General features: G+C 34.9%; 3 protein-coding genes and 1 non-coding gene across 4 annotated transcripts; 3 read left to right on the forward strand and 1 right to left on the reverse strand.

Annotated features, from left to right (window-relative positions):
- Nucleotides 1–4,211: 4,211 nt before the first annotated feature.
- On the forward strand, nt 4,212–6,565 carry LOC18014106 (protein indeterminate-domain 9). Its single transcript, XM_006418990.2, has 4 exons — nt 4,212–4,493; nt 4,730–5,129; nt 5,283–6,091; nt 6,213–6,565. The coding sequence occupies exons 1-3, from the start codon at nt 4,349–4,351 to the stop codon at nt 6,085–6,087; spliced, it is 1,350 nt and encodes a 449-aa protein (XP_006419053.1). The 5' UTR covers nt 4,212–4,348; the 3' UTR covers nt 6,088–6,091; nt 6,213–6,565.
- A 12,262-nt stretch (nt 6,566–18,827) lies between these two features.
- Nucleotides 18,828–18,937, reverse strand: LOC112084972. Its single transcript, XR_002898618.1, has one exon. It is a non-coding gene; the product is annotated as a small nucleolar RNA R71 (small nucleolar RNA).
- Nucleotides 18,938–19,302: 365 nt separating this feature from the next.
- Nucleotides 19,303–23,507, forward strand: LOC112084499. The gene is made up of 6 exons (XM_024153648.1): nt 19,303–19,707; nt 19,807–20,770; nt 20,877–21,353; nt 22,001–22,183; nt 22,267–23,081; nt 23,196–23,507. Exons 1-6 carry the CDS (start codon nt 19,303–19,305, stop codon nt 23,505–23,507), a joined length of 3,156 nt encoding a protein of 1,051 aa, XP_024009416.1.
- Nucleotides 23,508–23,843, forward strand: LOC112084500. Its single transcript, XM_024153649.1, has one exon. The coding sequence runs from the start codon at nt 23,508–23,510 to the stop codon at nt 23,841–23,843; it is 336 nt and encodes a 111-aa protein (XP_024009417.1).
- The last annotated feature ends 701 nt before the right edge of the window (nt 23,844–24,544 follow it).

Raw genomic sequence — 24,544 nt, forward strand, 5'->3', positions numbered from 1 at the left:
CACAGAGAAATTCAGAGAGAACAGTCATCTCTTTGTCTGAACACTCAGATGAGATCTATTTACTTTTTCTTGGGGACCCATCACATACCTTGTCGCCCTTTGGTGTCTATTTTAGAACTCGTATACATCACTTCTTTGGATTTTATTCTTTCCTACCAAAGACGTTGGTTGTATTGCAACTACCAAAGAAGTTGTTTATGGATTAAGATCAGGAACTTACCTAGGCGGTTCTTAGAGACTACAGGAAAATAAATAAATAGTTTGACATTTATATCATAAATTTACCTAAAAACGGCAAATGGCATTAGAGATTCTATTTAAGTAAGTTCAAAACATACATGACATAATTAATGTAAAAAAGGTTTTCTAGAAGATGCATAACTAATGAACTATTTCTTAATTATTAGTTAGGATATTAGAAATATAATTGAAATAACTAGGAGAAAACTCGTACGCACGAATCTTGTTTTACTTATGTTTTTAATTTTCTAGTTCAACTATCAAATTTTTTTTTTTGCGATTTCCTTAATATTTTTTATGACCATAATAATCTTTTCTATCAATTATTTTTAAATTTTTTTAATTGAAATCTCAATGTAGCAATCATTTTGAAATTTCAATCTAGCAATCTCAAAACTTGTTCTTCAATTGTCTAAAATTCTTAACCTATCTTTTTATTTTATTTTATTTAGTAACTTGTTTTTTCGATCATTTTTACTTTCTGCAGTTTACCATATTCATGTTTTGTTTTCATATATTTTATTGATTCTATTTATTTGTTGTCATATTTTTTTCTTTTTTATTTTGTCATTTTTTTCTTTATTTTTGATAATTTTTTATCTTTTCGATTGTTTAATGAATATTTTTTTTTGTGTTTTGTGGTTTTCTAACTCTACTAAATTTGTTCTTTAGTTGTTTGAAATTTTCTTAATCTATTATTCTTATTTTTGGTTTTATTACTTATATTTTTTTTTACTTTTTATGAATAAATTATCTTTGTTAATTAAAAAATATGAATAAATCACATAGAAAAAAGAGTAGACAAAACTAAAATCTCAAATTATGTTTGTTTATACATTGTGATGTTTAATTTAAATTTGTTTATATTATTCTGATAATTTATTATTTTTAACATAATAAAAATTAAATTAAATTTTTTTTATGCATTAATAGTAGAAATATTTTTTTGTGACATGTGTCACTCTTTCCAGTACTAATATATCACTCACCTGGAGAGAGTTGAACAACTTTTCTATATACGATATACAGAGCATATATTAGGGGGTGTTATTCAATCATGGTTTTTAATAGAGTTTAAATCCATCTATAATCCATTGTTATTCAATAATTGATTTTGATTTCTCCTTCAAAATCCAATATTATTGGTTCATGTATTTACAATCTCTTCATTAATAGAGTTTAAAATCCATTGTTATTCAATTAAAGAGTTGAATAAGTCAATTAAAATCTTATGTTATTCATGTTTAACAGATTCTGACAACTGATTTTAAGTGAAAGATTTTAACTGAATTTGAACCTATTTTTATGTGTTAAATATAGCAATCAAAATCTAACCTTTTACCCTCAGATTTTGATAATTATAAAATTCAACACAAATAATTATTAACATTTGTTTTTTTCTTTCTTCCCTCCATATATTAATCCATCGAATACATCATTTTTCATCCCTCCAATTTTTTTTCTTTTCCCTCCATTTTGTCTTTTCATTCTTCATACGTCTTCCTTTTCCCTAGTCCATTTCTCTCACCCTTCTCTCTTTCCATAAGTCAACAAACCATTTATTATTTATTATGAAAACTCAATTTCTCACTATTCTCTCTTTTCTTTAGCACATATTTATCTCACTTCTCTTTCTCCATAAGTCATCAAAGAAAAAGTAATATCTTTCTGGATTAGCAATTGTTCTGATTTTTGTTTTGATTATTTAATTTATTTGCCATGTTTATAGAGACTAGTGATATTTTTTACTTCGACGAATTTTTTTGAGAATTCTTTTCTATTAGATTTTAAATGATAGCATGTGACTTTCTAAATACACTGCTAAGTAATTTAAAATTTTAAATAACTCATATACTTTAGATTCTAAATGAATTAAAAAATTTTAAATCTGATCTACTCTAATCTGGTGGAGTTGATTTCAACATACAGATTGAATAACACCCCCTAAGTGTAAAAGAATGGTTTTCTAGAAGATCCTTAACTAAGGTTTCTTAATTATTTGTTAGAATCTTAAAATAGTAACAAAAAAAAATAAAATAAAAACGTAAAATAGCATTTCTACCCCAAAAAAAAAAACGTAAATAACCTTCAAAGTTCTAACTGTAGCTTATTCGGTCCAGTAATTTACAAAAGGTTCATTAATGGTTTTATATAAAAAAAATACTGTAACTTCATCTTTTCTATTATATGATGGCACATATAAGAATTAATTTAGTTATTTATGTCATCAAAGTGCAGATCATTTGTCTAAAGAGAATATTAGAGTTAATTAGCTTGCTAAAAACTAGAGTAATTTAGAAATGAGTGATCTATTGATAATTTCTGACACTGTTGATGAAGACAAAACACGGAAAAATATTATGGTGATATACAGAAATAGTAAACAAATCTTACGTAACTCCCAATGCACCGTCCGTCAGACAAAGATAGGGTTTACATGCCGAGAGAAGGCATGGAGGTGCATGAATGGTGGTGATCGGAGCATTACAAATATGAAGTTCAAGTAGAACATTATCAGCGTGGTGCAAGTACAGAAACTCGTCGAAGTCTGTGTCAAATACCAAACTTTACATCACCAACATATATAGAGCAGGTAAAACCATCTGATGTGGATCTTTGTATGCAGTAAAATTATCAGTTGAAGAATTGTGCATAGAATTGTTCTTAGAATTTGTAATAAATAATAATAACTCAGAATGAAAAAAAACATTCCAAGTAAAATTTTCTTTCCGCACTAAATACAATCTTATATGTTTTAATAGCCATATTTTGTTTAAAATAAAAATTGGTAAACATTGCGGGATCTGTAACAAATCACTTTGTATTGTATACGTACACCACCTTGGTCTTTTTTACATTTACTTAGCTAACTGGTTTATATACTCGTAAAGGAATTACATATCATTATAAATGCTATGAAACTGTTGTTTTGCTTAAATAAGATTAATCGAGGAGTTATGGAATCCTGTACATTTTCTCGCCGGGAATATTTATCTCCTTCCAATCAAAATCAAACTAAAACGGCTTAAAGACACAATATTTGGAGGGTCCGAGAACTCACCACTCACTCAAAAATAACATGATAACAAATACATACCATGAAATTTAGAAGATACAAATCTCATGCATACACCATAAGATAAATTATACACTCTATTTGTACGTACACTACACTATATATTATATATATATATTATATATATATATATATTCTTAATACGTAAGTTACGTATAGATGAGTATATATATATAGAGAGATTTAGAGATGGAGAGTGGTCCAGTTTGAGTCTCTCGCTGACCGACTTGTAAGAGAGAACAGTCGTCGTGTGTGAAGGGAGAGAGATTCCCTCTTGGCCAGCTTTCTTTTTGGTCTTATCCTACATGACTCTTTGCAACAGCCCAAAAGCTTACTATCACAAATAATAAAAACAAAATTATATTTATTAAAAATTTTACCGACGACCCCCCCCCCCAAAAAAAAACAAAACCTTTTTTTTAACTTTCTTGGAAAATATGTCCATCCCATTTTTCAACCCATCAAACAAATGAAATATCTTGCGCTCCATAAGTATTTGTGGGATTTATATTGAGAAAACTAGTGTAAAAACATTCATCAATTTGAAATAAAGTTTCTACATGTATATATAAAGGAATGAATATTTTATGAAGCCAGAATTCTTATATATTTATTATATAAATTTGCAAAACATTAGTTGAACTTCTTGTAATTGTGTACTCTATGACAACCATAAGAAAACATATATAGTCGTCGGCTTACAAAGTTAAAAAATTTATTTTTCAAAGCCTTAAAAATTAAAAAGAAACATAAATTTAAGATTATATAATTCTGTCAATTTGGTGTATTCTTTAAATTGTCTTTCTATATATTGTACTCTTAATATGTAATTATTTACATTCTTACTTGTTTTCTTCTTCATAACTCTCTCTGTCTTCTTGCTCTCAGATTTTTTACTTGATTTAGTAGAGAACTGTGAGACAAATGAAAGAGTGTTTCTGTATCTCTCTCTGTCCAACTGTTTTGTCTTCTTACTTCGAAACTCTCTCTTCCTCTTTCTTTCTCTCTCTCTTCTCTCCCAACTAAACCAACATGATGATGCCAGATGATCATCATCACCTCTCAGTCCCCAGCTATGTCCTTAACCAAGAACACATCACCCCAAATCCTAACCCTAACCATAATACTGCCACCTCAAACTCAACCAAGAAGAAAAGAAATCTCCCGGGAAATCCAGGTATGTACACTCAATCCAAATCTTGGACTTTTCATATATTCAATAGATATATTTCTTGATAATTATTTCTATGTGTTTCAATCAAGAACAATGACCTTGTTCCAACTTCGGATCCTTTTGTCTTGTAATGTATATATATATATATATATATATATATATATATTGATTTCCATTTTTTCATTTCCTTGTTTTAATTTGGTAAACTAAAACAAATTAACAAAAAAAAAAAAAAACAGATCCAGATGCAGAAGTCATCGCTCTATCGCCAAACTCCCTCATGGCGACGAACCGATTCATCTGTGAGATCTGCAACAAAGGATTTAAGAGAGACCAGAACCTTCAGCTTCACCGGAGAGGCCATAACCTTCCATGGAAGCTAAAGCAAAGGACGAACAAAGAGCAAGTCAAGAAGAAAGTGTACATCTGTCCTGAGAAGAGCTGCGTACACCATGACCCAGCTCGAGCCCTCGGTGACTTAACCGGGATCAAGAAGCATTTCAGCAGAAAACATGGAGAGAAGAAGTGGAAATGCGACAAATGTTCCAAGAAATATGCTGTCATGTCCGATTGGAAAGCTCATAGCAAAATTTGTGGTACCAGAGAATACAGATGTGACTGTGGTACCCTCTTTTCCAGGTAATTTTGAAACACACTTTTCAAAGTATAAATTCTCTCTGATTGCTTCCTTTTCTCTATATAAACCAACTGATTTAGTTTGAGCTTCGTCTCAAGATCTCTGGTTTGTTTAAGTAACGTTCTTGATTTGGTTTCTTTGATGGGTTAAAACAGGAAAGATAGTTTCATTACGCATAGAGCATTTTGTGACGCTTTAGCTGAAGAGAGTGCTAGATTAGTCTCAACTCCCGCACCGGCACCTGCACCCGCTTATTTGAACAATGCCCCGGACATGGAAGTCAACCTTGGAAACATGAATGCAAATCCTCAAAATCGACAACTGAACACTACATCTTCTCAACTGGACCAACACGGTTTCAATACCAATCGCAATAACATCAATGCCTTCTTGGGACAAACCTTTACCAACCAGCTTCCCTTACCAACAAACGTATTCGCCTCCTCATCATCGCTTTCACCTCGTAGTGCATCAGAATCGCTTCAAAATCTTTGGCATGTACAAGGACAATCATCTCACCAATGGCTCGTCAACGAAAACAACAACAACAACATTCTCCAGAGGGGAATCTCCAAGAACCAAGAAGAACATGAGACTAAGAAGGGAATTAGTAACGGTTCTTTGTTCTCTTCAGAATCTCGCAATAGTTATACTCCAAACGGTGGACAAGTAATGGCATCCATGTCGGCTACTGCATTGCTACAGAAAGCGGCTCAAATGGGATCAAAGAGAACATCATCAAGCTCCGACAATAGCACGGCTTTTGGTTTAATGACTTCCTCCATCTTCAACATCAAACAAACGGAGAGTAATGTAAAAGCTAAGGAAGTTGATGAAAGAGGCTTCACCAGAGACTTTCTTGGTGTGGGAAGTCAACACCGTCCCTGGCAATTATTAATGGCCAACCATAATCATCGCGAGTCATCTCCTCCGGCAAGAACCAACGGCATGAATCAGTAATCAGGTAAATTAAACTCGTTGTTACATGTATATGATTGTCGTCAATAACATTTTGTTATATGTATCTATAAATGAATTTGAAGAAGATTTAAGAATCCTCTGTTTGTAATATTTTGTAAAAGCAGAAACTAATCCAAGTGACGAAGAGTGTACAAATCAACCACGGCAGCACAAAACGAAGAAAACTGTGAAAGATGATGATATTCCGAGTCGGAGAGAATCTCTGAGTTAACTCGGTGCTGCAGACTGGGTCCTCGCGCTTGACGAAGATGGCTATTAGGGTCCACTCCTGCATGCATGGGGAAACTTCTGACCATGCATGCACAACAAACCATACGCTATGTCTTTTCCTATTCTTCTTTTTCTTTTCTTGTAACTATTTCATGACTTTTATTTTGAAAGATTCTAAAAGAAACGAGGACAATGTTTGTACGTAGGTTATGTTAAAACTTTATGTAGATGTTACATTTTTTTCCCCTGGTAAAAGGTTAAGCTTGTTAAAACTTTTTCTTATAACCATAAGTAAGTTAACCTCTAATTTTTTGGTAGTAAAATTAACATCAAAACCAAAAAATATATATATATACAGTAGCGGATCTATAAAAAAAATAGTTGAAAACATAGATTTATAAAAAAAAACAAAAAATTAGTTGGGGGTAATTTATTTATTTTTACTATTAAATTAAAAGTTTTTGATTAAATTTATTTAAATTATTTAAAAAAGATATAAACAGTAAAGGGCACTTGACCCATTGAATTTTTACTACCTCCTCCCCCTATATATATATCTAATTGTTATTGCTTTAGAATGAGTTACGTTATACTGTTATAAAGAGAAAACAACGGTTAAACACAACGAAGAAGCAAAGAGTGGATGGCCTCTCACATATTGGATAGCATTTGGTATTTGTGAGACATAAGCTCATCAAACTTAAGGTGGTTTTTTTTTTAATAACTGTAGGTATCCCAGAAACTGTTTAGGCCCAAAAACTAATCCCAGAAGACCTTGCATTAGGATACACATTTGGAAATATTTCAAATTTAAAGTACAGTTAAGTGGTTAAGAGGACTCGAACCCATGACATGTTAACCAGAATAGGTTTTCTCTTTATCTACATGTTAACCAGAACAGGTTTTCTTAATAATACAATCGGTGATACCAAGACGGTCTTGTTCCAGCTTCAATCAAAAGTTGTTTTAAATTCAACTAAAAGTTGTTAGTGAAATCTTTATTGTCTGACATTCAGAAAATATTTTTCAATTGAAATTGGCAAGAGAAATATAATGTTATAAGAATTTCATAAATTTGTGATGGTGAGATACTCATGAATTTTTCAATCGGAGTATCTCATGAATTTAATACTAATATTTTAAGAATAATTTTTTTTTTTTGAGATATCCAGCAAATTTTTTGCCTCCATTAATGAGATATCTAAAAATACTTTTCACATAAATATTTTATTTTCTGTCATTTTTTTAATTGAAATTGGCAAGAAAAATATATATATATAGGCCATGTTCGTTTTTGGATCTAGATGTTGCATCTAGATTTTGCATATAGATCAGCATCTAGATACAACATCTAGATATTGTTTGTTTTGGAAACTAGGTTTTGCATCAAGATGCTACGTTTAGATATTAAATTGTTCGTTTGTAAATTTAGAAAAATAGTTGGATGCAAAATATATCAAATGAATAAAAAGAACATACTTTTGAATTAATATTTTTTAATTAATGATGTTTTTATTAAATTAAGTTTTAAAAATATATAAAAATATTTTTTTTTGCATTTTTTTGTGGGAAAACATGATTTTGTATATTTGACGCAAAAATTTTTTACCGAAATTTTGAGTTTTTGATAGAAAATCTAGATATCATGTTTTTGGCAGGAAATCGAGATTTTGCGTTTTCGGCGAAAAGCTGAGAGTTTTTGTTTTTGGTGAAAAATCGAGATTATGTGGTTTTTGGCGAGAAATCAAGATTTTGCGTTTTCGGCGAGACACCGAGATTTTTCATTTATTGGCGAGAAATCGAGATTTTGCGTTTTTGGCGAGAAACAAAGATTTTTTTCGTTTATGGCAGGAAACCGAGATTTTTCATTTTTGGCGAGAAATTGATATTTTGCGTTTTTGGCAAGAAACCGAGAGTTTTCGTTTTTGGCGGGAAATCGAGATTTTGCATTTTTGGCGAGAAACCTAGATTTTCCGTTATTGGTGGGAAGGAGATTTTGTGTTTTTTGCGGGAAATCGAGATTTTGCGTTTTTGTCGAGAAACCGAGAGTTTTTGTTTTTGGCGGAAAATCGAGATTTTGCGTTTTTGGCGAGAAACTTAGATTTTTCGTTTTTGGTGGGAAATCGAGATTTTGTGTTTTTTGCGGGAAATCAAGATTTTACGTTTTCGGTGGAAAACCGAGAGTTTTCGTTTTTGGCGGAAAATCAAGATTTTGCGTTTTTGGCGAGAAACCGAGATTTTTCGTCTTTGGCGGAAAATCAAAATTTTTCGTTTTTTTGAGAAAAATCGAAAATTTTTTTGTCTTAGCAGAAAATCGAGATTTTGTGATGTTTGTGGAAATCGAAATTTTGTGATGTTTGTAGAAATCAAGATTTTTATTTTAGTAAGAACATTAATATCTTTTACATAAACTAGATGCAAACGTTGTATCCGAACTCTCTATTTCTCAGCATCTATAATATCCAAATTTTTGAGATGCTAATCAATTTGCATCCAAATGTTGCATCTGAACGCAAATTGTTTTGTGAAAAAACGAATAACATTTAGATATTTGCAGCTAGATGCAGCATCCAGATACATAAACAAATAGGGCCATAATATAAACAGTTTTATACTTCAAATCACTTTTCTACTTTTTAATTACAGATATATTATTTTCTACTCTTCGATCACTTTTTTCAATTTTTAGATAGTGCAAATAAAATTCTCTCCTTCTTCTATTTCTAAACAAATATACTTTTTTGAGAGAAGACACATTTACCCTATAGTGTGATGTTTTGACTATTATATCCATTTTTTAAAATGATAATGACTCTTATCTTATTTCTTTTCTATTTTATTTTTATTTATATCACATATCCTACATCTTTTTGTTTTTTTATTTATTTATTATAAACAAATATATAATCTAATAATTATTTTTGCACTTTCTGTTATATTTCTTTCACTACAAAAAAATATGTCAAATTTTGACCATATTTTTTTTGTCAAAAAATATATCGACAAAATTTTGACCAATAAATGACAGATACTGAATTGGTCGATAATTAGTCAAAAATTTTTGACCAAAATGTATGGTTGATTTTTCATCAAAATTTTTCGACAATTTTGCGATTGTTGATAGAAACGATCACATATTGGACACAAAATTTTGACAAAATTTAACTGAAAAAAACTGGTCAAAAATTACTGACTATAGAGCCATTATAGATGTCTGTAGCCATTTCAAAGTTTTTATTGACCATATACTAACAAATTTTAATTTTGGTCAAAAACGATCAAAAGTAATATAAATCCCACATCAAAAATAAAAATAAAAGTGGTTTAACATGTTCTATATAAATAATGCTACATTCTGAACAAAGTATAAAGTGTTCGAACTTATACCATTGGGCTTCGAAAGGCTCACCATTAAGTTTAATTATATATCTAATTAATCTCTAACTTTTTTAATATATAATTTTTTTAATATGTTAGATACTAAAATTCATCATAAATTTTTGACCAATATTTGGTCAATATTTTTTGAATAATATATTTGGTCAAAAGTGTTTGACCACTTTTAATTCGTCAAAAATTTTTGACCAATGTATTTGGTTAAAAGTTTCTGATCATTTTTATTTGGTCAAAAAATTTTGACTTATTTATTATCGACGAACAATTTTTATCAACCACTTTTTGGTCAAAAAATAGTCAAAAACACCTGTTTTAACGGATTTATAACTGTAATGATGGTCAAAATATGACATATTTTTTGTAGTGTTTTTTTTCTCTTTATTTTGATACCATTTCACAATTTTTTACTTATATACGAACCAAAAATTTTAGAAGAAACTAAGCATATCCATATAGTTGAATATATGTGTGTCATATTCTTGTGTATACGCATGTATGTCCATGTAATTGCATCCATATGTACCATATGTACGTGGATACGTCTACATATCAATATAACTGCATCCACGTATACGCAAGTATATAGAGACATATACATTTTATCTATTGATAGTGTAAACAGAATTGTTAAATTATTTTTTATAAGAAAAAATAAGCAAAATAAAATATATGGGATATATGAGATAGAAAATAAAGAGAAGATAGGAAAATGGTAGGAAAACTAAAAAACACACCTACTAATGATGAAGGGTGCCCCAACACAAGATGATGAGGGTTTTTTGCATCATTTACATTATCTAAAAATTGAAAAGTGCTATGATAGTAAAAAACGTATTCAGTAATTAAAAAACAAAAAGTGATATGGACTGTAAATAACTCTATAATGTAAGCCCATTAGGCACATGTTCATTAGGCTCTGATTGGCAATGACTTACTTTCTCAAAATATTTTTTTTTTCAGAGCTGCTGTCGCCGGTTTGCTCTCCCTCACTTTTTTTGTAGTTTTCTTCAGCTTCAGCGAAATAGTAAACACTCCTTTATTCTTCCTCATTCCTCGCTGGCAACTTGCTTACTCAAAATTAGGTTTTTTCATTTTCAGATCTGTTGCTGCTGTTGTCGCCAGATTTTTCTTTGTTGCCGCCTGCTACTTCTTCCTTCTCCTTTAGAGTTTAGGTTTCCTGAGTTTTTTTTATTATTTCAATTTTTTGCAGACTTCTTTACAATTTTCAGACCAATGTTGTAAACTTCTTATGTAGTTTTTTTAAAAAATTTCAGACTATTGATCATGAACTTTTTTTGAGTCATGCATTTGGTTATGAACTTATTTTGTGTAATGATCATAAGTGTACTGGTATGTATAATGGTCATCAATTGTAATAATCATCAAGTATGGTGGTCATCTATAATAATGGTCATGAACTTGTTTTGTATCTTTATCAAGTGTGATACTTCTTATGGATTTTTAGTACACTTCTTATGGATTCAAGTATACTTCATGTAGATTTTAGTAGACTTCTTTTTAAATTTTAGTAGACTATTTTTTATTATAGGAGTCTTCATTTGAATCTGGTAATGAGTAAGTTAACTCCACCAACTCAGTTTTCTTGTCCAGATTACAATCATCTTGTGCCATTCAATAAGTTTTTAAAGGTACAACCATCACTCAAAAAGAATATTCTTCCTCCTTTGCCATTATCTACCACAAAATGCCACAAATTTTTTTCCATATTCCATTCTCCATAAATAACAGGTATTTGAACCATTCTCTGTTAGAAAATACAAAAAAATTATATTAGCAAACATAATTATGAACTACATTATTACAAACACATAAGTAACAGATTTTCTGTATAGGAGACTTCGTTTAAAGCCTTCGTTGAAATCTACTTCTTCCTCCTTTGCCATTATCTACCACAAAATGCCAAAAATTCTCTTCCATATTCCATTCTCCATAAATAACAGGTATTTGAACCATTATCTGTTAGAAAATACAAAAAAAATATATTAGCAAACATAATTATGAACCACATTATTACAAACACATAAATAACAGATTTTCTGTATAGGAGACTTCGTTTGAAGCCTTCGTTTGAAGACTTCATTGAAATCTACTTTTTCAAGCTAAAGAGTTATTAAATCAAGAAATTTGATTCGTTCATAAATATCAACTTAAAACAAATCAAACGCATTGAGCATTTAAGACAGTAACTAACACACATGCCAAAACCTAAAAACCTGAAAAAATCATTATAATTTTTTTATAAAAGCGTTTTTAAAATAATTATACCACACAGACTTCTCCTGAAGATTTGTATGTAGATTTCAGATGAAGCTTGCATACTCCATTAGAAGTATGCCAAAAAAGTCTGCAGGAAAACAAGTTATTTTATATTTGACCAAAATGTTCACTTTATAAGAGTAGACATCACCAGTAGAAATCAGAAGAAAAATGTTAGTTTTGCATTTGACCAGATTTTTGACTTTGGAGTAGCTTTAGGTGAAATCTGCTACTTTAGAGTAGATTTCAATAGATGTTTGTGAATGAAGTTTGCAGACTTCTACTGAAGTCTACAGGAAAAAAAAGATCAGTTTTGCATTTGACATGGTTTGACTTTTCAGAGTAGACTTCAGGTGAAATTGGAGACAAAATGGAAAAATTATGAGGTTATGAGTTCTGTTATTGAGTAATTACAGCTTACAAAATCGGTTGAAAACATTTAAGGTTCAAAGTGGTTGATAATAGTGATTGGAGATACTGTAAAATAGCATTTTCGTAGTTAAGTAATTGTTCTGGGTTAATTTTGTCTTTGTGTTATAAATAAGAAAAATCAAAATATTAAATATATTATACTGTTACGTGAATATATGTAAGTATGAAAGATAAAATAGATATAAAATGGCAAACTTAAGAAGGATAGAAAAAAATGATTAGTCTTGTGTTTGACCATAAATCTTAGGTTATTTCAGGAAATTTTCATTTATTTTTAGTCCGTAACTATAAAAAAGTTTGGTTCTAAAACAATGACTGTGAATTTGAAAAAAATAAAATTAAAAGCCATATGTTTAGGTTTTTTTTTTAAAACACCAATTATGTAGAAAAATAGGAAACGGCTTAAAAAAACTTTTAAACCAAAAAGTCTGATTGACTAATTAATGAATTTTAACACTAATTTTTTTAGAAGCACGTACAGTTTTCAAATTTTTTTTAAAAGCATGTACAATTTTTTTTAGTATTTTAATCAGTAATTTAATACACATCAACTAGAGAACAAACAATTGAACAAAATAATTAACCAGCAGAAAGTGAAAGAAATCAAATCTATTTGGTTCAGTTCCGTACAATCAAAATTATGTACCTTGCTGGCGAAGCTGAGAAATTGTGATAAATGTCGTTTCTAAAGGTACAAAGGTATAAAGACGAATGGATTCAATATATGTATTTTTACTTATCAAGTATATGGGTTAGTCCTATGTGTTCTTAGTTTGATTCCCAGTAGAAGGGATGTTTTACGTTATGTCATAAAGTATTTACTTCCTGGACCATGGAGGATTAAGGCCCAAACCTGAATCTCTCCTAATTAACAAACAAAAAACTTCTATATTTGTTTTAAGAAAATATAATTTTGAAATATCATAAAATCTATATAGTAATTGTGGTATATAATATAATATATAATAACACCTTTTAGTTCTACATATAACACAATAATAACTTTTTTTTTCTTTTTTTATCAGGCTTTCTTTATAAATAAATTAAAATAAAAATTCTAAAAAACCAGATAAAAACCAAAAGAAATCGAGAAAAAAAGAGAGATTGAAAGAGTACAAAACAGAAACTCGTTTAGTGGAAGAGAATCAGTTTGCCAAAAGGCCAGAAGAGTCGACCCAAACTTGGAACCTGCGAGGGATAGAGTCGTGCACTTATCATGCAAATAAAAGAAAACCAGAGAGGTAATCTTAGAAAATGGAAGAGGCAGACCTTGATGGAATCTTCTATTTTGCTTGTGCCATATTTCATAGAGACAAACATTCAAACCTTCAAGTAATGCAAGAGATTGGTTTGGATCCGTAGAAGCCACAGAGAGCCAAAGGAGTGAGAGATCCCAGTTCGTCGAAGGCCCGAGGGGTCCATTCTTAGAGCACACCGAGAACCAAACTTCTTTGGAGTGAACACAATTCAAGAATAGATGATTGCTCAATTCAACATCAAGACCACAAAGCAGACAAGTGCTTTCCACATAAATCCCTCAAGAAGATAGTCTAACCAAAGTGGGATTCCGATTAAGAATAAACAGCCAAACATTTGTAGCATGCCGCAGAGAAACCACTTTATGCCACATCGGAGAATACCAAGAAACCTCAAGCCTAGGTACACGCAAACTGTTCCAAATGGCTTTTGAAGAGAAGCGCCGATGCGAACATCCATAAACCGACCACACCCGATAATCGCTGGCATTGGAAAGCAAAACAGTTGAAACGAAGGCATATAGCTGGAGGCATTTATAAGACCTTGCCGGAGGGAGACACCAGCCAAACAACGTTCAGACGTCACCAACCACAACGAATAGAGGAAAGCCTAACCTTTGCGGTGCATCAGGACCTCAAACGTGATAGAGGGATCTGAAGAGAGTCCATGGATCCAACCAGAAGAAAGTATCACCCCCCTTATCCACACTAACTATCAGAAACTTGAAAGCTTTGAGTAAAGCTTTAATAACTTTCTAAACATCCACGAGAAGTCATAGTTCCTCTCGTTTAAAGTCTAGAACAAAGAGTGAGAGAGATATTTTGCTCTGATCCAGGCTACCCAGATAGAGCCAGCCCTGAAGTAAAGCATCCAGATGAGCTTCAAACCACAAGTATCCATCCAGCCCACTGTAGTTTACAGGCCCAAACCACCCTCCTTTTTAGGAAACCAAATATCAGACCATGACACCCTGGCTCCGGTGGATTTACCCGCATCTCCATTCCAAAGGAAAGAAGAAGATAACGAATTGATAAGCTTGATAACTCACTTTGGTAGGAAGAAAGCTGACGTCCAGAAGCCCAGAAGATCAGAGATACAAATGATAGCAAGGTGATACGACTGGCAAGACTAAGAAATCTGGTCATCCAGCCATTAATCTTTCGACAAAATTTGTGCTAAGAGAGGGTCACAATCTGCCACAAAGTGCCTCTTAGAGCACAAAAGGAGACCAAGGTAACAAATTGGCAAATCCACCTTAAAAAGATGAAACTGCTGAAATATTGTGACAATCAGGATGAAGTCCAAGCCCACAAAACATCGAGGTTCTCGAGATATTAATCCCAAGTCCCAAGATATATTAAAAAGATTCAATACCGAGAGAGCCCCTGCCAAAGACGTTGCTGTTCCATCAAGAAATATAAGGAGGTCGTCGGCGAAGGACAAGTGAGTAAGCTTTAAACTCTTGCACCTAGGGTGGTAATTGAACAGACCAGTCTCTGCTGCTTTGTTGAGAATAAGTGACATGACATTCATAATCAACACGAACATGTGATGACACCGTATTTTTACCACTTTTATGGATCATTTTGAAATACTTTTTCTATGTTTTTAATTGCTTTCAAGTACTTTTACTATGTTTTTCTAGTATTTGTAGTTCCAAGACTCTTTTCAGGAAATTTAGGGAAAAACTTAACAAAATGGATAGAAGACTAGATTTTCAGCTCAGAGTCAAACCGTCAGAAGTTCACCCCCGATTGAAGGCCTTCTTACCGTCTGATTCAGCTCAAATTTGGTGATCTCAAAGATGGAAGTATCAGCTTTCCAGCACACTTTACACCTTGGCAATCCAACGGTTCAATCAAAAGATACGCGAAGAGCAAGATGTCCCGTAAACCAGTCGGCAAGCATTTCCACCCGCGGCCAACAGCCATTTCACCATGGTCAGAGGCTACCCGACCGCGGTCAAGCACCCATTCCCCGCGGTCACGCACTTCCCGACCGCGGCCAGCCAACTCCGAGTTAGAAGGCCCATTTCTGAAGCCTAGATCATTTTCTCAGCCTCAATTCCGGAATCCTAGACACCAGAGAACATTGAAGACTATAAATACTTATCATTTAGATCGTTTTTAGGAGATACGAAATACTTTACAAGAAATTTTACTTTAAGCTTTTGTTTTTAGGTTTAGGGAGAGAGAGATCCATCTCTTGAACCCTTGTTCTTTCTTTTCCAATTTTGACTATTGCTATACTTTTTAATATTATGTTTTTGATTTCGTTCATCATGTCTGAGTAGTTTCATTGTTGGATCAAGGGGATTTTCGATGGGGATAATATGTTCGATGAAGATTCCATGAGCTATTGAAGCCGAATCTTAGAACTTTTTCTTCTGAATTTATTTTTACTGCATGAGAGTAGCGTCATGAACTACAATCTGATCCAGATGTTTCGTGACACGAAAGTGTTCATACGGTGTCAGATCTAGTTTGGGAGAGCAAAACAAACATAGGAGTGGAAACCTACCTATGGGCGATTTGTGAATGCTGACGAGTCTTAAACATAATGCATCTTTCTCTTCCAGGGCCATAGTGGAAATCTACTGGTCAGGGTTGAGAGAGATAGTTATCTATGATCACGAAAGTGGCGTATTCATACGTCCATGGCTCTAGTTCAAAAAGTTTAAGCTAAGATCTTATCAAATTTACTCTCTAGCAATGTTTTGAATCGTTCATACCCCGGAAAAAACTTCCCTGAAACTCAGCGCTTTATTTTCTATAGATTTACATCGATTTTATTTCAAGCTTTAGTTCATCATTTTCATTCTCTTAATCATTTTTCATTTAAGCAATTAGGTTTAGCCATTTTTCTTGTTTTTAGTCGATTTCGTTTAGTTTAGTGATTAAGTCATTTTAATTTCCGTATTTTCTTGTTATATTAGTTTTTACGTTTTAAAGACACCACCAAAACCCTTTCAAAAATCGCCTAGTTCTAGACTTCCTTACTTTAATTTTTTTCAAAGGCTTTTGCAGGAAAGATCCTCCTTCCCTGTGGATTCGATCCCTAAGTACTACAATCGATCAGCTGTGCTCTTGCGGCTATTGATTTCATTTAGGGTAAAACTTGACACTCTCACAAATAACACCTGATTTTGACAACTTTTATACATCACTTTTAATATCTTATGTAGGTGTTTTCACTCATATTTAAAGGTTTTTAAGTGATTTCTATGTTTTAGAATCTCAAAAGAGTTTTCAGGTTATTTTGATAAAAGAAATGTACTTGGGAGCAAAAAGCATAACTTTGGGTAAATTCAGACCGTCGGAAGTTTGGTAACAAAACGAAGGTCTTCCCCAAATTATGACACAAGATAGAGGAGACAACCAGCTTTCCAATACAAGTGGAATCAAAGCAATCCAACGGTTAGATCTCCAGATATGGTCGATACACTGAAGGCGAATCATCACAGTCAAACGCTCACCCGCGGCCAAAACATCATCCGCCGGGGGTGCGAAATTTTAGACCGCGGGGAGCTCAATTCCGAGCCTCAGAAGCCCATATCAAAGCCCAAGTCACTCCCGTCATTATTCCTGCAAGCCCTAGGCGTTCCCGAGGACTCAAGACACTATATAAACCCCTTTTAAGTCGTATAGAAGGGTGTGCTACATCTTTCACCAGGAACCCTAGAAGAAAAGCACCCAGAAGAGGAGCCACCGAGAGGGGCACCATCGGCACTACGTATTCAAACTGTTCTTCGTTTCTAAACTCTGTCTATTTCAATTCTCTACAATTCTAAATACTCTTGTGATGTTGAATTCAACTAAGTCTGAGTAGTTTCTCAGTTGGGTTTTTAAGGGATTTTTCAAAGGGAATTTCATGTCTTGATCTCATGCTTTATTCGATTTAGGGTTCAAAGTCTTCTAGGAGTCCTTCGTTCATTCTTGTTACCTATGCTATTTCTGTTGCTAACCGCTTAGAAATTGATCTCAGTAATTGGAGCCACGAGAGTGCTGTATCGAATTAAAAGACCTAGAAGTGATCGAGCGAATTCGCTGTAGGAGACGAAAGCTACCTACAGAGAATCGCGAGCGTGGATGAATTCTGTTTTTTAATGCATGATCTTATTCGCAGCATGAGAGCGAGAGTTAATTGCTGTGTTGAGTGATTAGATGATTAGGGTGACGACAGTTGGCTAATCTTACATGTGTCTATTCTAGTTCGGGAACCTCACTAGTTGATTTTCTTTATCGATTTGTTTGTCTTTTGATCAGTTCATGAACCCCTGCAAAAACCCTTAAGACCCAGCGATTTGTTCCTATTGTTTTACAACCTTTATATTTTGATTTACACTTAGATTTAGTGACACCAAAACCAAAAACCCCCATTTGCTTGTTCTACTAGTCTTAAGTCTTGATTGATTCGCACTGAAAGGTCAAAATCTCTGTGGTTCGACCCCTTAGTACTACAACGTACATCTGTGCACTTGCAGATATTTAGGGTTATAAATTTAAAACGTGAAGCTAGAAGTAACCCTTGATTCTCTTAGCATCAAGTTTTTGGCGCTGTTGCCAGGGATTTTGATTCCTTTCGTTGCAAATCTCTGCTTAATTCGGTAGAACTTTTTCTAATTTTTGTTTTTCTTTGATTTTTCAGGTACTTTTTCGATGAGGGGTCAGGAGCACATCCTTGATCCTCTCGCTGAAGAGAACCCTTTTCTAGATGGTGATCCATCAGATGATGAGCTTAATGACCCAATCGATGATGGCAATGAATCGATTGGAGAACCAAAGTATGCCAAGAAGGGAGAACAACTGATTGGAGAATGTGATACACACAAACTTTTCGCAGATAGGCGAGCAATTCGACCACCCTTACCTAAGGATGGCGACTCTGAGGCTAAAGTACAATACATTAGCTATATCAAAAAGTATAACGGTTTTTCTACTGAACACCCAATAGATCATATTGAGAATTTTGAAGAGCTGTGTTCAACCATAATGTAAAATACCGATTACCATATGTGTGTCATTTTCCCATTCTCTCTAACTGGTAGAGCTAGTAAATGGCTTAAAACTTTGCCACCTGCGTCCTTGAAGACGTGGAAAGAGTGTAGAGAGGCTTTCCTAAGTCACTTTTACACCAGAGATCGTTCCAATCTCTTAAGGGACAAGATAAAAAAATTTCAGCAGGAGGACACAAAAGACCTCTACGACGCCTGGGAAAGATTCAGAGATTACCTAAGAGATTGCCCACACCATGGTTTCTCCGAGGAGCGCCTGATGACCATCTTCTACCATGGAGTTTATGAAGAACTGAAGTTTTCTTTTGATACCTCTAGCAATGGAGACTTCTTCACTAGAACTGTAGATGAGGCTCACGCCTATATATTACTAATCTAGATGGGGGTATCAGAAATAGGAGAATTCTAACCCAAACTAGATGTTCCAAGATCGAGGAAAAAGAACCACCTGTTAGTAAAGAATGTCTAGATCAGATTAGGGAAGACATCCAGAAGATCCTTAGTGCGATTGGTCCGATTCATAACTCTGATGATAGAAGCAAATATAACAAACCCTGCGTCAAAAGATGAACAACCTTGGGGTAGAGAGGAGTTTATAAACTCGGGAGATGATGCAAACTGCCGATGTCTATCAGATTGAAGATGCTGAGCAGAATCAACCCCACCAAGGGTGGGAGCCTCTCAGCCGCGGCAAAACTGACATTCACTGTGGGTGGGAAGCTTTTGGCCGCGGCCAAGATGAGTTTCACCACGGGTCAGAGCACTTCACCCGTGGCCAGCCTGGTTTTCAACACACTTTCCAACCTTCTTTCGAGCAAACCCTGTTTGATCAATCCAATCCCACAATACCTCCTTATTATCCTTTCTCCAAGATTGAAGAGCTAGAAAAAGAGGTTGAAAGATTCAAAAGGGAGATGGAGAGTCAATCAAAGAAGCATGAAGATGCTATTAACAAGCTCTCCACCCTTTTTCTTCTTCAGATTAGTGATGAATCAAAGGAGACAGATTCTTCAGTTAATGATCTTGATGAACCTTTTTCTGAAAGAATAAATGAATTGGAGACCTCTGATCACTTAAAATCAATAACTCTCAGGAGAGGTTTGGCTTAAAAGGAACCAGAATATCCAAAAGATTTCGAAGAAGGAGAAAAAGGAGAAGTTTCGGCTAATAAAGAAGGAGATGCAACAGTTGGGAAAAAAAGAGATAAGGAGAAGGAAAACGCCCCTCAAGAAATTGCTGAAGAAGAACCTATACCTCCTCCTCTTACTCGTGTCTACAAGCCCAAAGCACCCTACCCACGAGCTTTGAAAGGACCAAAGAAGGAGAAAGAAAAGGCTAAGCTGAAAGAGATAATCGAGCAGTTAAATAAGAGGTTACCTTTCATTGAAGCTTGTGTGATGATACCTGCTCTTAGGAAATACATGAAGGGCATTCTAACAAATTCTCTAGCATTAGAAGAAGGCGTTATGATGATAACTCATAAATGTAGTTCCATATTACAAAACCATGTCCCCCAGAAGAAAGAAGATCCGGGAAGTTTTGTACTCTCCTGCACAATCAGGAATATGACTTTTGAACGTTGCCTATGTGATTTGGGATCGAGCATCAACATGATGCCTCTCTCAGTTGCAAAACGTTTAGGATATCATACTTTTCAGCCCACAAAAATCTCACTGGTTCTTGCCGATCGATCAGTCAGACGACCAGAAAGAGTCTTGGTTGATGTATCAGTCATGATTGGAGAAAACTGTATTCCGACTGATTTTGTAGTGCTTGAATTGGAGAGAGAACCAAAGGACCCTCTGATTCTCGGTAGACCTTTCTTATCAAATGCAGGAGCAATAATCAATGTTCCGGAAGGAAAAATAGACCTCCATCTATGGAGTCTGATTATGCAGTTCGATATGAACAAAAGTCTCGAGAAACCCACCTTAGATGGCGGGCTCTGTCGGGTTGATGAGCTTGATGTTATTACTGAGGGAGTTTATGAAGAAATCCTTCTTGATGACTCTTTGAAAATCATCCTCACAACCACAAATGATGATCGCAACCTGCTCGAAGAAGTTTCAAAAGAGTGTGCGCAAATGCTTAAATAAGGCCGAGGATTATGCAAAATTTGTGAATTATCTGGACCTGAATGAGGAAACTCACATCCCTAATCCTCCAAAAGATACCTTGGCAGCTATAAACGACCCATGGAGCGAGCTCAAAGCTCGAAAAGTCGAGCTCAAACCTCTTTCTGATGGGCTCAAGTATGCTTTTCTTGGACCAAACTCAACTTACCCTGTCATCATAAATTCTGGCTTAAGTAGAGCTGAAACTACCAAGCTGTTAAATGTGTTAAGGAAGTATAGGAAAGCCATAGGTTATTCCCTTGATGGCATACAAGAAATCTCCCCAGACCTCTGTATGCATAAGATAAATCTTGAGGACAATGCCAAGAAGTCGATTGAAAGCCAAAGGAGGTTGAACCCAAACCTTATGGAGGTGGTAAAGAAGGAGATCATGAAACTTTTGGAGGCAGGAATCATATTCCCTATCTCGGACAGCACTTGGGTTAGTCCTGTGCATGTTGTCCCGAAGAAGGGAGGAGTGACTGTTATCAAAAATGACAAGGATGAAATGATTGCTACAAGAACAGTGACGGGACATCGAATGTGTATTGATTACCGAAAACTGAATGCAGCAACTCGGAAAGATCATTCATTGACCAAATGCTAGAAAGATTGGCAAACCACGAATATTACTGCTTTCTAGATGGTTATTCCGGATTTTTCCGAATTTCAATTAGACCTGAAGATCAAGAAAAGACGACATTTACCTGTCCATACGGAACTTTTGCCTATCGGCGAATGCCTTTCGGATTGTGTAATGCACCTGCAACCTTTCAGCGGTGCATGATGTCTATTTTCACTGATTTTTTCGAAGATTTCATGGAAGTCTTCATGGATGATTTTTCAGTCTATGGATCCTCTTTCGACAGATGCTAGGCAAACTTAGGGAAAGTTTTGCAGCGCTGTGAAGATAAGCATCTTGTCCTTAACTGGGAAAAATGTCACTTCATAGTCCGCGAGGGAATTGTGCTTGGACATAAAATATCTGGAAAAGGTATTGAAGTTGACAAAGCAAAGATTGAAGTCATGACTAGACTACAACCTCCAACTAATGTGAAGGGAATCCGAAGTTTCCTGGGGCATGCCAGATTCTATAGGTGATTTATAAAAGGCTTCTCAGAGATAGCTAGACCTCTCACACGTCTGCTCTGCAAGGAAACGAACTTTGAATTCGATTATGAGTGCTTGGCAGCATTTCATAAGATCAAAAACGCCCTTGTCTCCACTCCAGTTGTGCAACCACCTGATTGGGAACAACCGTTTGAAATCATGTGCGATGCAAGTGATTTTTCTGTTGGAGCTGTGCTTGGTCAGCGGAAAGAAAAGAAACTACACGCAATCTACTATGCGAGTAGAACTCTGGATGAAGCTCAATGTAATTACGCGACCACGGAGAAGGAGTTTTTAGTCGTCGTTTTTTGCATTTGAGAAGTTTCGATCTTTCTCGTAGGATCTAAGGTTACATCCATACTGACCATGCTGTAATCAAGTATCTCATGTCTAAGAAAGATGCCAAACAGAGGCTGATCAGATGGATACTCCTGCTGCAAGAATTTGACATTGAAATTCGAGATCGGAAAGGAGCAGATAATGGAGTAGCAGATCATCTTTCTAGAATTCGAGTGGAAGAGAAACTCCATTTGAATGATAGTTTGCCAGAAGAAAATGTTTACGCTATGGAGACTATACCTATTACCGTGCAAGAAAAGCCATCCCAACCTCCTATACGGCGGTCATATGCTTTTGACACCCCATGGTTAAGGCATATAGCAAATTACTTAGCCGTAGACATCGAACCTCCACAATTCTTTGGCTATAAAAAGAAGAAATTATTAAAGGAAATCCGGCATTATTTCTGGGACGAAGATTATCTCTATAGGATATGTGTATATGGTTTATTCAGAAGGTGTGTGGCTGAAGAAGAAATAGAAGGAATACTGTTTGGAAGCAATAGTTCAGCGTATGCAGGACATTTCGCGACCTACAAAACGGTTTCAAAATTTCTTCAAGCAGGATTTTGGTGGCCTACAATGTTCAAAGACACTCACGCCTACATCTCACGCTGTGATTCATGCCAACGAATGGGCAACATCAGCAAGAGGAATGAGATGCCTGAAAACTTCATTCTCGAAGTCGAAATCTTTGATGTATGGGGAATTGATTTTATGGGACCTTTCCCAACTTCTTTCGGAAATCAATACATCTTAGTAGCGGTAGACTATGTCTCTAAATGGGTAGAAGCAATCGCCAGCCCTACTAATGATGCAAAAGTGGTTATAAAGCTGTTTAAATCAATCATTTTCCCTCGTTTTGGAGTTCCTCGAATTGTGATAAGCGATGGAGGATCCCATTTCATCAACAGAGTCTTCAAAAATCTGCTAAAAAAGAATGGAGTCACACATAAAGTTGCATCTCCATATCACCCTCAAACAAGTGGACAAGTGGAAATCTCTAACAGAGAGATCAAGTCGATTTTACAAAAGACAACTGGTGTTAATCACAAAGATTGGTCTGAAAAACTCGACAATGCACTTTGGGCCTATCGGACGGCATACAAAACTCCTTTAGGGACCACGCCGTTCAACCTTGTTTATGGAAAAACATGTCACCTCCCTGTAGAGCTGGAGTATAAAGCGCAATGGGCTATAAAGGAGATGAACATGGACTTTAAGGCAGCTGGAGAAAGAAGAATGCTTTAAATGCACGAATTAGAAGAAATCCGCCATAATGCCTACGAAAACTCCAAGATATACAAGGAGAAGACAAAGGCATATCACGATAGAAGGATCACACATCAGTCCTTTGCTCCAAATGACAGAGTTCTTCTTTTCAATTCTCGCCTTAAGCTTTTTCTAGGAAAGCTAAGATCTAGATGGTCTGGACCTTTCACAGTAAAGGAGGTCAAACCGTATGGAGCACTCATTCTTTGGGGTAAGAAAGGAGATACATTTGTCGTCAACGGACAACGTGTAAAACCATACCTCGCAGAAGAAGAAGAAAGAGAAGCAATGCTCTTGGCAGACCCGCCGGGCTAGAGTGATATATTCATAAATTGCATCATTTAATGTACATATTCTAGTCCAAATCATGTCTCATTTGCATGAATTTTAGGTCTTTAGGCATTGTTTTAGGACTTAGGAGATTGCTTTAGGTCCAAGAGAGTTTTGCATGTTTTGGAGTGTTAAACAGGTGCTTTTGGAGTTTATTTGGAGTGGAGGATGTGATTCAGATGAAGAAATGTAGTTGAACTTATCAAAAATGGAGAAAAGGAGCAATTTTTGGTTTCTCGGCAAAATGAGGTACTGATGGCCGAAGATTCTCGGCCATAATCCTTCCCGCGGGTAGCTTTCTCGACCAAAAACACGTACCACAGTCAAGTCTCTCGGCCAAAAATCCTGGGTGCAGATACATTTCCGAAATCACGTCACCAGAAGCTCTTGCCGGCCGATTCAGCTTACAGGGTCTTCAGCAAAGTTGGAGATAATTGAGTCCAGAACCCAGGACAGGTTGAATAAAGGCATTTGGAGCACTGAGCTGAAAGATACGATCACCGGAAGACAGACCTCTCTCGCATCCATTCCGGAGCAATCCGATACTCCTGAATGATCGCCTGTTCGGCGAACCTTCCGATCCGATTCAGTTGTCGGGGGCTTCATAAAAGTTTAAGAAGATTGGATCATGGTTCCAGAGCAAGTGGAATCATGGAATTCGGACGCGTGAGCAGAAAGTTAAGCTC

This window comes from Eutrema salsugineum, unplaced genomic scaffold (assembly GCF_000478725.1).
Source record: "Eutrema salsugineum unplaced genomic scaffold, Eutsalg1_0 scaffold_4, whole genome shotgun sequence".
In the NCBI taxonomy this organism is placed as follows: domain Eukaryota; kingdom Viridiplantae; phylum Streptophyta; class Magnoliopsida; order Brassicales; family Brassicaceae; genus Eutrema; species Eutrema salsugineum.

What these genes read in the sequence shown, in the direction of transcription:
- LOC18014106 (XM_006418990.2), top strand. Translation starts at nt 4,349, where the DNA reads ATGATGATGCCAGATGATCATCATCACCTCTCAGTCCCCAGCTATGTC. An exon ending in AAATCTCCCGGGAAATCCAG is followed by an intron (nt 4,494 to 4,729) that starts GTATGTACACTC and finishes AAAAAAAAACAG; the next exon opens with ATCCAGATGCAGAAGTCATC. An exon ending in TGTGGTACCCTCTTTTCCAG is followed by an intron (nt 5,130 to 5,282) that starts GTAATTTTGAAA and finishes GGGTTAAAACAG; the next exon opens with GAAAGATAGTTTCATTACGC.
- LOC112084499 (XM_024153648.1), top strand. Translation starts at nt 19,303, where the DNA reads ATGATGCAAACTGCCGATGTCTATCAGATTGAAGATGCTGAGCAGAAT. An exon ending in AACTCTGGATGAAGCTCAAT is followed by an intron (nt 22,184 to 22,266) that starts GTAATTACGCGA and finishes GTAGGATCTAAG; the next exon opens with GTTACATCCATACTGACCAT. An exon ending in CTACTAATGATGCAAAAGTG is followed by an intron (nt 23,082 to 23,195) that starts GTTATAAAGCTG and finishes CTGCTAAAAAAG; the next exon opens with AATGGAGTCACACATAAAGT.
- LOC112084500 (XM_024153649.1), top strand. Translation starts at nt 23,508, where the DNA reads ATGCACGAATTAGAAGAAATCCGCCATAATGCCTACGAAAACTCCAAG.